This window comes from Pithys albifrons, chromosome 2 (assembly GCF_047495875.1).
Source record: "Pithys albifrons albifrons isolate INPA30051 chromosome 2, PitAlb_v1, whole genome shotgun sequence".
In the NCBI taxonomy this organism is placed as follows: Eukaryota; Metazoa; Chordata; class Aves; order Passeriformes; family Thamnophilidae; genus Pithys; species Pithys albifrons.
In genome coordinates this window covers 16,278,896-16,296,389 of record NC_092459.1, presented here as the reverse complement: position 1 = coordinate 16,296,389, position 17,494 = coordinate 16,278,896, and the positions used below count along the sequence as shown (strand labels likewise).

Here is a 17,494-nt window from a genome sequence, read left to right as displayed (position 1 = left end):
GACAGCACATGCACCCACAATGGATATCCTAAAACTATGCTGAGTTGCAAAATAATCTTCACAATACCAGAAAAGGCACGTTAACATTAACCTCAAATTGTCAGACTCCCTGTAGCTCAGTCACTCAAGTATCTGCAATAGCAGAATTGTCTGCAATGGTCCTTAAGTTTTATGTATAATGGTCAGAAATGTTGATACTTGTTTGATGATACGTGAAATCAATATAATCAGTTTCCTATTAAAAAACACAAGAGAACTAAGATTGAAAACTAACACCTAAACTTCAGAAGAAAAAACCTCAAATTATAATAGTCCCCGAAACATTTTAATGCAGTTTCATATGAGCACATGGAGATAGATAGAATATCCAACAGATGTGATGCCATCAGATAACTAGATTGACTCCAGATTTGCTACTTTAGGAGAAAATTACCAATTAGCTAAGTATTTAAGATAAGGCTAGAACTTGAGTTATGACATTGATATAAGTCAGCAAAAGAAAAAAAAGAAAGAAGAAAAAGAATAGTTAGCATTCTCTTAAAGAGTATCAAGCAAGATGATACTCCTTCAGCCCTCTAAGCTTTCAAAGAAAGATGGGATATGGGGAAGCTAAAGCAGGCTTGCCCTCTCTTTATGGTAGGAAGAAGGCCACAGAAAACAGAACGCAAAAAATGATTACAAGCTACAAAGAACACTAGGAGAACACTAAGAGCATTTATTTCTTCCCTTAAACTATGGGAATAAACTTTTTCCTGTACATCCCTACTGCTAAGAAAAGCACTGGGGAATATTTAAAGATGCATTAAACTTCCCTCCCCATTTTAATGACTGTGGCATATCCCATAGCTGTACAAATAATTTCCCAACACAGAGTGTTTCCACTACAGCAAAGTGTCACCTGCTGTCTTCAACACTAAGCAGTTGAAGCCTTACTAGCAGCATTATTTCCAGTATCCTTACTGATGAGTTTTGTCTGCAGAAAGGCTCCAGAGAGCCATAACTCATAGCATATTTAATGTTTTAAAATAACAGATTTTTAAATGCAAACTTTGTTTTACTTTTCAACAAAATTAAACACCAGTTTCGTGCTTGCCGTATACACCCTGGATCGACAAACCCAAGCTATTTACCTCAAGTCTTCATAACTGCTGCACTATGGCATCTATCTTGTTTGGAAGAATAAAACTGAAAAGTGAGATGTGTGCACACACATGCCTGCCTACATGTGAAAAGTTGCAGCCTTCTCCATTTGCACTTCCTTTTGCCCTCTGGTGGCTTTCCATGTCTCTACACATAATGGAAGCCCAGACTAGTTTTTAAGAGTTTAAAAATACATTTACTCTAGGAAAATAAATCTGTTTCCACATATATTCCCATGCATTTGAATAAGAAATTTAATTCTTAAGGGAAGAAAGGAAAAGCACAAACACAAAAGAAGATAGCAACATAGAAAATTATTATGTTTGGTAGAGATTCTGCTTTAAATTTAGTTTTTCCTCTTCCGAGTGAAAGAAATTGATGCAGTTTTATCCCATACATTTAAAACTAAGATTTATCTGAAAGTCTAAAGTTACAACTAGAGGAGACATTCTACTGTGAGCTCCTCAAACAACATTATTAGTGTCACAGTGTCAACACCTAGTCTTACTGAGCTGACACACCACACTCAGGTAATTCTATTGCATGCCAAAACTGAAAGACTCAAAGAAATTTGGTAGTTATAGAAGTAAAAGATGACCTTCTCTGCTTACAAAAGCTCATTGATGCACATAGAGAAAAAAATTTAAGCCATTCCAATATGATACTGCACTCTGAGCTGTAATTAGAACTCAGAAAAAAGCTCTTTGTATTAAGACTGACAGTTCTTCGAGCCTCCTGTGCAGCAGTAGCTATGGAAGTCAGCAAAGTATTGGGTATCCTTACAAAGGGCACTGAGAGCAAAAGAGAAGTGATTATTTCAGAGCCCCATAAAAACCTGATATGCCCATCTCAGATAGAGAGTGCAATTCTAGGCTATGCCACCGAAAGAAGGGCATGGTAGAGTCAGAGAAAGGCAACATAAATGAAGACCACAGAGCAACGGCCATATCAGATGTCCAACAGGTTAGGACTAGTTAATTTGGAAGGAAAGCACCTTGGGAAGAACATTATCTAAGTTCACAAAAACAGAAAAGCAGGGGCAAGGTGAAAGAATTGTTATTACAGGCCAAATCTCACAATTTTAGAACCGACACTAACTGAAACAGTAAAAGTCTTAAAAGAAAAGGTGTGGAGCTTGGCCAGCGAGTAGCCAACTGGAAATTAATGTTTCAAAAGCTTGTGGCAGATGAGTCTCAAAGAGAGATTAGAAACTCATCTATAGTTCTGTTTATGCTGTTCTACACATCTCCTGGAACTGCTCTAGGAGTCATAATACTGATACAGATGAACCTGTTGAATACCTTGGCACTGTTCCATTTGGAAGGAAAACTTAAGGGCAGTTCTTATATACATACAAGGTTAACTTTTGCAGAAACAGCAGCTGAAAGGTAAAACAACTCGCTTCACCTCACCCATCCACTTCATAACAAAAATAGTTCACACTAACAAATGAGATAATTGTGTTATTCCTATTTTTCCCCACCTCCATCAGTTTTCCACTAGAACTGACAGTTACATCCAAGAACATTTAATTCTGTACAGGCAAATGGTATTCTGACAGTCAAACAGGATAACCAGGCTCCCCTTCCTCCTGAACGATTTGGGAGATAAAGAATCATATCTCAGGAGTTCTTCCTCAGTTCAGATAGCAGTGAGCATTTAAAAAGTTTAGGGCTTATTTTTCTACTTCTTTTTTTTAAATATATTATTGAAGCATTTCCTTCATGAACTACTTATAGCAGCCTTTCAGTACTGAAAGGGACCTACACAAGAGCTGGAGAGGGTAATTTTATAATGGCATCTGGTGATATGTACAAGGGGCAATGGCTTCAAACTGAAATAGCAGAGGTTTAGATTACATATTAGCAAGAAATTCTTTACTGTGAGGGTGGTGAGGCTCTGGAACACATTGCCCAAAGAAGCAGTAGTAGTGTTAAAAGCCATGTTGGATGGAGCTTTGGGCAATGTGGTTTAGAGAAAGGTATCCTTGCCCATGGCAGGAAGGGTGCAACCAGATGACCTTCCTAATGTTTTTAAGACTGTCATCTTATTAAAAAAAATCTATGCTATGTAGAACACAAATTCACATATTTCTTTTTGTTGGCCTTGCATATCCATGTGTTGTTGTATGTACATAACATGTCTCTCATGCTCTTTTCCCACAGGAATTTTTAAGAAGAAAAATCCTAAGAGTAGTAACTGATGAGCAAACTTGTCCAAGCAGTACAGGATAAAGAATTGTGAAAAACCTCCTTCCTTCAAAATAGCTGTAAGTTTTTTAATAGTCCTTACTAAGACTGGATTCACACATATCAAGGATCACAGACGTACCAGACAGCAAGTGGACACTAGGATCTTTCCTCAGGACTGCCTATGGTCTCAATGTCATAAAAAAACCCAATTTCTTGCAAAGTTCTACTGAAGACCACTCAGTGATGAAAAGTATGGGGAAGGGGGGGAGGGGAAATCAAGCAACTCCTGAAAAAATTCTTTAGTATATTATACATGACTTACTGACATGATTTAAGAGTTTAATTATTCCCTTTCAATGAGTCAAAATATGACCATTTGTTAAACCTCAACTTGGAACCTCTGTATTAACTCAGAAATCACTAAGCTGACAAACAACTCCTGGTCCATGATCTCATTCAGCATTTGATAACTGAAAGCAGCTGGAAAAAAGTACCCTCTTCAGAAGCAAGAGTTAGTATTAATTAGTCAATTATGATCCTTAGAATTTATTTTTCCTCAGTGAGTGCACCTAATACCCCATAATTAAACATTCCCTTCAAACAGGGAAGGATGAAGCTTTCACTTTAATTCATCAACATTCTTTAAGACATATCTGCAAAATACCTTGTGATCCTAAACACAACATGACCACCCCATGTCACTAGACATTGCATAAATACTGTACAAAAAAAATATAATCAAAATATCTTCTCTAGAAGGATGAAATTTTCTCTAAAATGATTACTCTTTATTTTGTGGAATAAGCTGCAAAACAGAATCACCACATCGTTGAGATTAGCAGAACAGAAATTCTTGACTGGATCTGCATACCTTATTCTATTTCATATACATCTTTATCATGTCTTTTGTCTAATTTGTGAAGTACGTGCGTGTTTCCTTGCAATACATTCTCCAAAACAAACAATCAGTGTATTTTATATAAGCCTGCAGTGGAGAACCATGACAGGTATTTTATTTTTTTGGCAACTTAAAGTCAGGTACAGGTCTCCAGCACTGAGAACAGGTTAAGGTCAAATTTTTTATAGGGCAAGTTGAAAGATGATGGCTACACTCCAGCTATTCAGGACTTCATTGGACTGCCTCTGGGCATCGCTGTGTGAAAATGCCAGGTGGCCCAACCAGAACTGCTCAGGGAACATGCTCACAATTTCACAGCAGGAGCTACTGCAAGCCAGTCTGTAAGTCAATGCTATGGCCCTGTTCAAGTTATTGGAATATATATATAACCTTAAAATAGTCTAATATCCTGAGACTATTTATTTTACTCTGTGGGTTATAATTTCCACAAAAAACTATCGCTATAGCAATACTGCTGTAAATAAAAACAAACCCAAAACCAAACAAAAACTCACCACCAACCCTTCCCCCACCAAAGAAACCCTAATAACCCACAAGAGCAGCCAACTGGCTGATAACCAAAACCTGATTATTAAACATTAAGACTTTTACAGTCAGCAGGTTCTATCTCTCACAAGGGTTGTTCTCTTCTTGTTTTCAATGTTGATATAGCTCTCATACACACTTTCCACACCTGCTTGACAACATTAGAGTAAATAATTCCAGACAACAGACTTTAATGCCGTTATTTTTGTGGCATATATTGTCACATGCTAATTTTCAAGTTTTCAATTACATAAAGGTACTCTTGTGGCTGTGAAAATACCCTTGCAACCCAATTCGCAACTGCATAAACAATCAGCATAATCATTTTGTTTACTTTGCCAGCACAATTTGAAACAACTCAAAAAGAACTTGGATAACTATCAACATCTCAAAGTTCATTTTTAAACTTACATTCAGCATACTGTTATTCTCATTGGTTTATATTGCTATTTGGAGGGTACATTCTTGACCCTCACCCCACCCAATCATTCTTTCTTTCTGACATCTGAAAGCGCATTTCTAGTAAGAAATGCTATAATCTCCTTAATTACTTTGTCACCTCCCATACTCACTTTTTAGAAGTGTCACTCCTGTCACATTTTAATTTAAAGAAAAGAAATAAGAAGAATAGTTGAATGACTACAGCTAGTCAGCAAAGCAAAAAAGAAGGAAGGTGTGAAGTTCTAGAATTGTTCTAACAAGGATTTTCCACTAAATAGAAAATGCTCCATTTTAATTCTGGGCTACTGTAAAGCAAATTATTTGATTTCTACACTGCTGAGCGTAACTTTATGATATTAATAAATATCAGAGGCAAGTAACAACATTAAATTTTCAAAGACTAGGCAATTAAAATGCAACAGTAGCACTCTAGCTTATTGCCATTTTGTCACTTGCCCTCTGTAAATTGTGTCATTCTTACACGAATCCATCCTTTTTGGCTTTTTTTTTAAGCCTAATCTGTATCATACTGAACTTTAAGTCTGATTTAACTTCTAAAACTCAAAGAATACCAAACTCATTTGCCCCCTTAATTTTTACCTACTTCAAAACTGTCAGTAGCAATCTTATTCTGTTCAAGAGGTAAAAAAAAAGAAACACCACACCCCTATTTTAATTCAGCTGAATTTCCATAGTAAAGGAGAAAATGATGCATTGCGTCACAAAATTGACTAATAGTGAATGAGTTCATCTAGATATCTCAAGTATTCATTTTACAAAACTTTCTTCCTCTGTCCCCAAGATACTTAGACTTTAATCCTTCTTTTCTCCTCTTATACCTTACTTCTTTCACATATTTATGAACTTTTTTCCCTTAAGTTAAGGAATCTGGGAGAAAATACAACAGCCCTAATGCTCACCACAAATAGCTGCCAAATGTATTTGCAAAAGAAGTTACTTCTCAGTGTCTTCTTAAGATACCTTTTGTCTGTTAGCAATGCAAGTTACACAGGAATGGTCTTAATATATTTCTAGCATAAATATTGCTGAGTATGTTAGAAATATGCAGTATAGGCAAGTGCTGTGCCTCCAGCATAGTAAATTCATGATCTTTTCTGAAGGTTAGGCAAGATTATATATAACTAGTAAGCCTATCAATTGATAATAAAATCATCTTCCTATAACATCAGTAGTAGTAGTATAAATTATGTAAGCGATATATCCATGATTGGTGGGAGGGGGGACCACAATAATCGAGGCAGGAACTGAGTCAAATAAGATTCACCTTTTTGTCTAAGTCAGTATTTTTAATGTGTGTGCAGAAACAGTTCCATAATCTTTTCTTTGTATAAAGACAAAATAGCCAAAAAACAGAATTTCTAGTTAATACACAAAGATTGTTCCAATGCTATTGAAATCACTATTATTTTAGTTGGTGTCATAATTGAGAATGCATCATTAATAAAGCCTTGTATCTCTTCAATGTCAAAATTAGACAAAGCAGTAAATACTTGTGCTAACAAGGAAGAGTTTTCCTAATTTTTACTTTAGAGTTAGGAAGTTATTTTTCTCTTTGAAACCTAATTGTACATCGATACCCCAGTAAAATATCTTGAACAAAGCACACAGAGCAGCATTTATCTGAACTTTACTGGCTGTTTAGAGAATATAGCTCTCAAACTGCATATTCAGCAAGAATTTAAATTTCCCTGTGACTTCTAGTGAATAAGAAAGGTATCTAAGCCATCTTGTTTTACTTTTAGGGAAGTTTCTTTTCTTGTGAGCATAAGAATTTAAAATATTGCAGAATCAATGTCAGTAAATAGTAAATATTGATATAGGCTTTATGTAAAAAGACAGTAATTCTTATTTGACCTCCGTGCCAAATGTAAGAGTGGAGAGTCTACATCCAATCATTGAAATGTGCTGTACTTTGCACACTTTTGACAGATCTTGGAGTAGTTTCTAAAAACCAAAAGCTCATCTCAAAATAATGACTGAATTGTGGTTGCTGCAAATTTAGCCATTTATGGAAAAAAACAACCATGAATTCATCTGAAGTCAGAATTTAAAGAAAATAATCTAGTGGACAACAAGGAAATCAATTTTTACTGACATGAAAGCATAGCTATTATGAGTCATGAGTACAAGACTTTGCTCTTCTACCTCCTATGCCTCTTTAACTCACATGTGTCAAGGAGAAGTAAAAATATTTCACATATCCATGAGGGAAGACGAAAAGAAAATGTAGTTCTTGCAGAGAGTGACAGGGGCAGATTGTTTCTGCTTCTGAAGGAGGCCTACAACCTGTAGGATTCAGGAGGAAAAAACCCAATACACATCCACACATATGAAAAAAAGGCTTCAGATATAAGCATGATAGTGAGGGACTTGACAAAAGTAAAAATGCCTTCTTTGAAATAAAAAGAAAAAAAAAAAACAAAAACCCAAACTTGTAGGAACTTGTCCATCCAAGGAGACTTTTCGAGTTTTGATGAAGAGCTCTGTTACATCAAGGCATCTCTCAACCAGATCAGTAAAAACTTCCAAATATTATTACATCACCATCTTCCTCAGATACTCAGAGATGGCTTAAACTTTCCATTTGATTCTTGACCCCAAAAATAACCAGCTGTTATCAGCTGAATATGCCTGTCCATTTCCCTCATGCAATTCTTAACAATTAGCAGAAATCAACAAAAGGCTTTGCATACACTGTTTTCCTAAGTTTTATCCCTACAAGAGAAAAGAGAAGTAAATTACATCAGATCAGTTGTATTTCAAAACATACCCTAAGATTGCTGGTGTTGTCTGTGCCTTAGAATTAACTGTCAAGACATCAAGTAAAAAGTAAACAAGAGTGTGAATGTCTAGATAACATTACAGGGGATGATAACTGGATACTATTGAAAGATGTCACTGCGTTTAATTTTTTTTATGTTCCCTAAACTCCCTACATAAAAGGCAAGTTCCTCTTAACAAAAAATAAATATCAGGAGAGATGTCAAAAAGTACTCTTCTCTTTTCACCTGCTGCATCTTTTTTTCATGTAGTAACATAAGACCTTACTCATACTTTGGTTGTGCTAACTACCTGTAAGCGTGAGTAAGCAAAAGAAAACTCAGTATCTCTCCCAATATCAAGGAGGAAATTTAAATTTATTTTGTATTTCACCCTACACCATTACCTTACTTAGTGAGCTAGAAAATGCAAAACATACATAATTCCACTTCTCTTCAATGCCACATTTTAAGATCTCTACGCAACTTCAAAAATAGCTATTAATAATGTGCAGTTTTGGTTACTGCAATATAAGAAAGATATTAAGCTCTCAGAGAGTGTCCTAAGGAGGGCAATGAAGATGGTGAAGGGCCTTGAAGGGAAACTTTATGAGGAGTAGCTGAGTGCACTTGGTCAGTTCAGCCTGAAGGAGACTGAGGGGAGACCTCATTGCAGTTACAAATTCCTTGTGAGGGGAAGAGGAGGAGCAGCCACTGATCTCTTTTCTCTGGTCACCAGGGACAGAACCCAAGGGAATGGCCTGAAGTTGTGTTGGGGGAGATTCAGGCTGGATATTAGAAAGAAGTTCTTCACCCAGAGGGTGGTTGGGCACTGGAACAGGCTCCCCAGGGAAGTGGTCACAGCACAAAGCCTGACAGAGCTCTAAAAGTGTTTGGATATTTTCAGGTACATGGTGTGATTCTTGGGGATGGTCCTGTGAAGGTCTAAGTGTTGGACTCCATGATCCTTGTGGGTTCTTTCCAACTCAGCATATTCTGTGATTCACTGGGGAAACAAAGTATACTTTGTTGCTTTCCTTAAGAGGAATCTAACAAGCTGACTTCTAACAAAGGTAACCTAAGGACATGACACTAATGAGGTATACGTAAAAGTACAGCAGATTTTTTGAACAATGTCTATTTTGATAATTCCAATTTAAAGTGTTTACACATAGCTAGACATTCAAACTTTGCACATTCAAAAATATCAAAACACCTTAACAAGATGAACATGTTTAAAAAGGACTTACTTTTATTGTAGCACGTTGCTAGTACACCTTTGTCTGCAGGACTGGTACTAATGTGCCAAATTTCACCCACTTGATGAAGGAGAACATTTTTGTTTATAATGTTGTTTTCATCATCAAAATCTATGATGTGAATCTGCAAATATAGGAAAATAGAACATTAGTGTTTCTAGTGTTTTCCTGTGGGTCAATTATATGTGATGACTAACAGAACAATTTAATGAGATTTTTATAACCAATTTCTACTTTAATTAATTCTTATACTAACAATTTACTATATCACTGATTTCATGCAGGATTAACTTTATCAGGAAAACACAAGCAATTCCCCTGTTTTGAGGAAAGATCATGCTCATTCTCAGTTTTCAACTTAAAGCTTCATTTATTGCCTTGAATCTAGGAACCTACTCAGGAATTAGGACACTATCCATCTACGTTGAAAACTGCATATCCATCTTAAAGACCGGTTCTCTTGTCTTTCAAAAAAGATCAGTTTAACCTCATTCCTTGTTTGGAGTCTCTGTTGGCAGCTCAACCCAAGTCCCTTGCTGAGGGGAATGAGGCCATTTCCTCTCGCTTGTCCTGTCACTTGTTACCTGGGAGAAGAGACCAACCCCCACCTGGCTACAACCTCCTTTCAGATAATTGCAGAGAGCAATAAGGCCCACCCCCAGTCTCCTTTTCTGCAGGCTAAACAACCTCAGCTCCCTCAGTTGCCCCTCAGACTTGTGCTCCAGATCCTTCAACAGCTCTGTCGCCCTTCTCTGGACACTCTTCAGCACCTCAATGTCTTTTTGCAGTGAGGGGCCCAAAAGCAAGCACAGGATTTGAGGTGTCACTTCACCAGTGCTGAGTACAGGGGATGCTATCTATGCATTATATAAATCATGAAAACTACTATTTTAGGTTCTAAAACACAAGACTGAAAATAACTCTGTTCTGAGAATGAGAGAGATAAGAGTAAGGCACATACTTGAGTATTTCCAATGGATTCACTTTAGCAACAATCAAAGTACTAAGGACAAAAGTTCCAAAACTACACTCTGCAGAACACAGTACCTCAGAGAAACTACTTAAACCATTTCCAGCAAGTTATGAGAACCAAATGGTAAGTAGTACACACTAGCAATATGTAAAATATTGACAGAATATAAAATCATCTAAGGATTTTTCTTTCCTTTGAAATACCAGTGTTAATAAGAAAGTATTTCCACCTAAATATATTCTTCTATGAATAGCTAAAATTGCTTCATACAGCAATAAACCTCAATGAGGCAAAAGTTCTCATGCCAGCTGTACAATTACTGCTCTTTCATTTGCACTACACCTGCCCATGACCAGAACAGAAGAAATAATATGCACATGGTAAAATCTCTCACTGAGCAGTACTTGGTGAGTACTTAAGGTTGCAAGCAAGCTCCTAAGTTTAGTCAGGTAACTAAAAAAGTTTTTAAACAAATCTAGAGAACCTAGTGCTGAATTAAGCAATAATGAGCTGAGGCCTAGGGCACTTCTTGGGGATTAGCAACTAGCTGAGAGGAAATGATAGCCTGAGGCACAGCTAAAGGCCAATAACCTCCAAGCATTTGTTAATACACTAGGAATTATCCTGCATTTCTATTGTTAATGTTATTCAATGGAAAAATAAAAGCCTATTTAAAGATGTAATATATTTCTGAAATACATAGTATATGTCCAATAAACTTAACCTAAATCAGAACATCTAAATTATTGACGATCTCCTGGATATCAACTGGTAAGTGAGAACCTCTCAACTACAATTTTGTATCAGGATTTAATTAGTTGACCCAGCTAGTGAAACCACCATAGAAATCACAGTAAGAAAGCCAAATTATAACCAAATATTTGAAGAACATCAAAGACAGCACAATCAAAAATATAAGTTGATGTATATATTTTTAACTAAGTTTGCCTGTCACTTCTTTTGTTACTGTTCTCACAAGTATTACTTGAAATGTAAAGAATCTGAATACTCCATCCCCCTTATGCCTTGGAATAATTTTTCCTTGAGTCTCATTCAGTATTGCTATTAAGCAAGGAACTCAAAACTTTACAGAGAATTGACAGTTTACATCTCCCAGAGCTATGGCTCTGGGTTAGTTTTGTGTAGTCCATTACCATCCATTTTCAGAAGAATTGGTCCCTCTGTCCAATTCCGGGGACTTCTGTGGTGGTGTTAGGCTTGGCTACCAGCCAGACACCACCTCCCCACAAGGACAGGGGGAAAAACCAGGAAGAACAAAAATGAGAACGCTATGCAAGAAGCTGTAGACAGGGAACACTAACTACTGTTCCATGCAAAACAGACTTGACTTTGGTGAAATAATTAATTTATTGCCTATTAAAATAAACAAGTACTTTCTTTCTCCCCTGTCCCAGGCTTAACTGCATCCCAGGCCCAGCCGCTCTGACCCCCTTCCAGTGGGGCAGTGGTTGTTACGGGCAGTACTTACTGTTTTCCCTTTGAAGCTCTTTGCATCTCACTCTTCCTTTGCTTCAACATGGAGCCTTCATGGGAATCAGCTCCTTCAGGAATATCCACCTGCTCTGGCACAGGTGCTCAACAGGCTGCTGCAGCGGATACCTGCTACAGCATGAAGCACCTTCTGTTTCTCCTGCCCTTGGTCTTACCTCTGTTACTTCCTGCACTGCTTTCTCAGACTTCGCTCCCTCCTCCTCTTTCCACCCAGCATTTTCTCCCTTTTCTTAAATGTTTTCACAGGAATGCCACCAGGCTGACTGACTCAGCTGTGTCCTGGAGCAGATTCACTGGGACCAGCCATGTCTGGCACAGAAAACCTCTGGCCTCTTCTCAGAGGTCACCACTGCAGCTCCCCTGCTATCCAAGCCTTGCCACCTGCATTCAATACAGCTTTCTAACTCCTCTAGCCTCAGTAACTTGTTTCAGTACAAATGCTACTGAAACTTAGTCACAAAAATTAAAATTGCTGTACAATTAGAAGTCTTTTAGTCCTAACTGCAGAAGAAACAGTCCAACAGAAACTGAGTCATGAAAGTCACTCCAATGTTATTTTGCATTGTTAAACTTATGATCAGAAAGGACACAGATTGTCAATAATTAATGAGGAAAAATTCAGTTTATGAAGCTTCACATACACTTAACTGTGAATGTACCAGGAGTCTCATTAGAGGCAATTAAGACTTAAAGACTTTTGTTTTCATTTTCATGTCTTCTGTGGTTTAAAGACAGTTCCAGAGACTCTATAGATTCAAAGCAACAAAATGTGGCAGTTTCTTTACTGAACCAAGCTGATTTAGTCATACAATTTGGAATTGCAATTTAATTTTCAGATAATACACACAGCTTTCATTCGACTATATAACCTTACCAATATCTTTACATTTTACTCACAGAAGTCTTCAACTCAACTATCACTTAATGTTTATATTTAACAGGGGTAGAAAGGAAGAGGAATTATATTGGAAAAACATTTAAAAAAAGAGGGAAAAATTATGAATGACATTTGACAGAAAAATTACCTGATTATCATATCTAAGAGACTGTGTTCCAACCAAAAATCTTATTGCATCTGTTTCTGCTGTTTGAGGTGTTAAAGCTCGTGCCTAGGGGAAAAAAAAACCATTAGAAAAGTCCAATAATACAATCCATTATTTTCAGCAAAAATCTTGAAGCTTATATATCAATTATCATTTTAAGCATTTACATTCTTAGAAACTGCAGACTTTCCTGCCCATTACATCCATTTTGCTTAATACATTTTAATGTAATTTTTCACATTTATAAGGTGTGGAGAACACAGCAGTGCCAAATATATTACCTAGCCTTCATTATAACAGTGATAATATTCACCACAGCTATTCTTTTGAACTAATTCTCCTTTAACAACTGAAAAAAACTCCAGAGAACAGTGGACAATTCTTAAATATGCTATCTACAACATCAAAAAAAAAGGTTGTTCCTGCACTTTGGCCACAACAACCCCCTGCAGCACTACAGGCTGGGCACAGAGTGGCTGGAGAGCAGCCAGGCAGAAAGGGACCTTGGAGTACTAATTGACAGGAAGCTCAACATGAGCCAATAGTGTGCCCAGGTGGCCAAGAAGGCCAATAGGATCCTGTCCTGTATCAAAAATAGCATGGCCAGCAGGACCAGGGCAGTGATCCTTCCCCTGTACTCTGCGTTGGTGAGGCCACACCTTGAGTACTGTGTTCAGTTCTGGGCCCCTCAGTTCAAAAAGGATATTGAGGTGCTGGAGCGGGTCCAGAGAAGAGCAACAAGGCTGGTGAAGGGACTGGAGCACAAGTGCTGTGGGAGAGGCTGAGGGAGCTGGGGTTGTTTAGCCTGGAGAAGAGGAGGCTCAGAGGTGACCTCATCACTGTCTAGAACTACCTGAAGGGAAGTTCTAGCCAGGTGGGGGCTGGTCTCTTCTCCCAGGCACTCAGCAATAGAACAAGGGGGCATGGGCTTAAGCTCTGCCAGGGGAAATTTAAGTTGGATATCAGAAAAAAATTCTTTACAGAGAGAGTAATCAGGCATTGGAATGGGCTGCCCAGAGAGGTGGTGGATTCACCATCCCTAGAGATTTTTAAACGCAGATTGGACGTGGCACTGAGTGCCATGATCTAGTAAATGGACTGGAGTTGGACCAAGGGTTGGACTCGATGATCTTGGAGGTCTTTTCAAACCCAATCGACTCTATGAGTCTATGATTGCACTGCTTTGGTATCAACACACAAGAAAACAGAACCCAACATCTGAATATTTGTATTACATTCCATACAAACAAAAAAAAGGGCTGCAACCCACATGTCATTTGAAATTCATATAATCAATGTGTACTAACAAGCCATGAAGTTTCAATACAAAATGTAAGAACACAATATTTGCAGTCCCCAAGTTCAAATTTAAAGTTATTTGACCATCTGCTTATGCTGAAAACCAGAACAAGAATACTGCTACTTGGGGGATGGTGAGGGGAGCTGGATTTGCTGATGCCTCAAACTTGAGGCAAAATACAAGTTCCCCGACCCCCCCAGACAAGCCCAGGCTGCCAATGTCACGAATATTATATTTGCCTTCTGGCATAATTTCAATTTTCAAGTAAGTACACTTTGATTTTTACTTGGGTAAGACAGCCTTGTTTCTCCCACCACAGTAGGTGACTCTCTCTCAGGGGCTGTAATAGCTGCAGTGACTCTGTAGATAAAGTGAAGGGGTTGGCAGCACACACGTCCAAGTGACCTTCAATGCTTTCAGCCAGCTGCCTTCTCCAAGTCTTTCAGAGCAACAGAATTCCCACCACTGAAGTATTTAGCACACTGATCCTATTCCAAAGGCTGACAGATCCTGTAAATCCTCAAAACAACAAATGCAACCCTCACACAAACCTTACATAGCACCGTCATCCTCAGAAAACCCAGTCATTTATCATGAACCCTAAAGATAACTATCATCATTTAACAGTTCCTTCAAGGTCACATAACTGGTATCTTTGTTTTGTCAATAGTCTGAACCATACCGAATATTAGCAAGATCTACTGACTTCTTGAGGGTTCTAAAAGAAATACTTTCCACCTGATCCACTTCATGCATTATGAAGACCTTTGGGGGAAGAGAGCTTTGCTACTTAGCTACTTTTGTTTCCCCCCCAGTAAAACTTTAAACCCAAAAGGTTTAAAATATACAGGATTGGCACTCATGAGGCAAGTAATCTTAGAGAAGAAAGAAAACTGTCACAAAAGCTTGGAATTTCAGTCAGACTACCATGTAGCTCCTTGAACTGTTTTAATTTTCATAATCAATCCTCCAAAGACACTGCTAAAGCTGTACCAAAATTGTTATGTACATTCCGTTTAGCTGCTCTCCTTCTGAACTCACAAGAGACCACAAAAGCTCTCCCAGGGAAAAGAACACCATTCCCAACAGGAGCTACAGGCTCCTATGCTGGGAATGCAGCCAACGCAGGTTTTCCTGAGTAACTCATAGGTGAAACACTCACCTTGCTAGGAGGGCCCCTTTTAGCCTCCTTTCTAATAAACCTACCCCTGCCTTCTACTCTATCATAGGTAGGTCAGCTGAGCTATTCTCAACACATACTGATGACACAGATATACACACATTGTAGGAGACCTTTGACCAACCTATTTCAGTTGGGATTTTGCACTGCTTGAAGTTTCTTATTCTAGAAAACTATATTTGACTTTAGAGAAATAAAGTTTCCCCTTATTCCGGCAAACACGCAAGTTCTAAAAATCAATAGTGTGTATTCAGACTCATAAAACCTGTTAACCACTAACAGACAACACAATATAGGCCAAGTATTGCTTATTCAAGGAGCAGGACAAGCACACAATGGAGTACACAAACTCTGACAAAGCATTACTGCACTTTTTCCAAGCCTGCTTCAGCCAGACCCCATCTCAGGGTGCTGCTGGAGTTGTCCATGTGCAGTGCAGTCCTGTGCTCAGCCAGGCAGCTTTCTGCCATCCTTCCTTCCTGCTCATTATCCTGCTCCCTTGCAAGTCTATGTACTTCTGATATGTAACACACAGCAGGGGTGTGTGGCACACTGAAATGCAGCTCAGTGTTGTGGTATACTGAAAATTCATTAAATGTGCCAAAAACACGTTCCATAATTATCACTCTTGGGCACAAGTAATGCTTCTCTTCCCTCACCCGTGCTTTCAAACAAGTAAGATGTAGGCTTGAGCCAAATACCTATCCCAGAAAGCACCTCTCCACATTGCTCATTTCCAGTCAGCTTTAAACTAAGGCAAATGCAGTTTTTTGAGACATTGAGTATGCTTTACACACCCTCTGAAAACATGACCATTTGTCTTGGGTTGAGCTGGCAAAACACCAGCTGTCCAGGACAGAGAGAAAAGAGTTCCTCCTCCCCCCAGCCACCTAAGGGAAAAAGAAGAGGGAGAGGAAAAAAAACTCCTCAAAACCAGGTTTATGCTGAAACTAACTAGATGTATTTATACAGAAAAGAGAAAATTAAGAGAAAACCACAACATAACACACACTTACACAAGTTACATATAACAAGAAATAACTTCCCACTTCCCAGTAAACACAAATTCTACCATTTTAACTACAAATCATTCTAGAGAAGTTGGTTCTTCAGAGATAGCCTTAAGCAGAGAGAAAAGCTAAGAACAAACATTTTACTTCCCTAAGATAACATGATGGTAAGCCGGTGCTCCGGGCTTGGGCCTCCCCATCCCTCCTGGGATGGCAGAGTGTCTTGCTGGCACCACAGCTGTGAAGCAACTGAACCAAGCCACACTCACACACCGGCTCTTACCCCTTTTGAGATGATGCAATATGGTATGGAATACAATATTATTGGCTAGAAGTCAGCTGTTGGCTAGCTCAGCCCAGCTCAAGTCAGCTGACAATTTCAGGCCTAATCTGAACTTTAAAACCTAAGTTTAGGCCCACCTGGCTAAACCCATAACACCGTTTAAACCCTCAACAATAGCATGGGGAAAATTGTGACTCCCTGAAAATGAAACCAAATTCAACACAGGGTGAACATACCAAGTACTCCAGTTGGACAGTAAAACCTACATCAACTTTACACTGGACAAGAAGCACATAACTTCAGTGACAAAAAACAGCACTTAGCAATACTCCTGGGGCCTCATTCACCACATTTTATAACTGAGATATCGATGAATTTTATCAAGGTTCTTTTTAGAAGAACAACCTTTTGATATTCTTCAATGTCTTCATAAATGACTTGGATGCAGGACTGGAAGGGACACTAAGCAAGTTTGCAGACAACACAATACTGGGAGGAGCTGTTGACTCCCTCAAAGGCAAGGAGGTGCTGCAGAGAGACTTTGACAAATTAGAGGAAAGGGCAATCACCAGCCTTGGGAAGTTCAACAAGGGAAAGGGCCAGATTCTGCACCTGGAATGGGGCAATTCGGGAGGTATGTACAGACTGGGGAATGAGATGCTGGAAGGCAGTGCCATGGAAAAGCCCCTGGGGGTCTTGGTCGATGGCAAGTTGAATCTGAGTCAGCAGTGCCCTGACAGCCAGGAGGGCCAACATTGTCCGGGGGGGCATCAGGCAAAGCATTGCCAGCTGGTCGAGGGAGAAGATTGTCTCACTCTGCACTGGAGTGGGCTCACCTTGAACATTCTGTGCAGTTTTGGGTACTGCAGTATGAGAAAGCTATTAAGCTGTTAGGGAGCATCCAAAGGAGGGCAACAAAGACAGTGAAGGGTCTTAA

At 38.7% G+C, this 17,494-nt stretch overlaps 1 protein-coding gene across 1 annotated transcript in view; it reads right to left on the bottom strand.

Moving 5' to 3' along the window:
* EIPR1 (EARP complex and GARP complex interacting protein 1) overlaps window positions 1-17,494 on the bottom strand; it is a 70,552-nt gene that overhangs the window by 48,850 nt on the left and 4,208 nt on the right. Inside the window, exons 2-3 of the mRNA XM_071548393.1 lie at window positions 12,767-12,850; window positions 9,248-9,380 (exon numbers count right to left, since the gene is read on the bottom strand). Coding sequence (XP_071404494.1) covers window positions 9,248-9,380; window positions 12,767-12,850 — 217 coding nt within the window. The remainder of the gene's footprint in view (window positions 1-9,247; window positions 9,381-12,766; window positions 12,851-17,494) is intronic.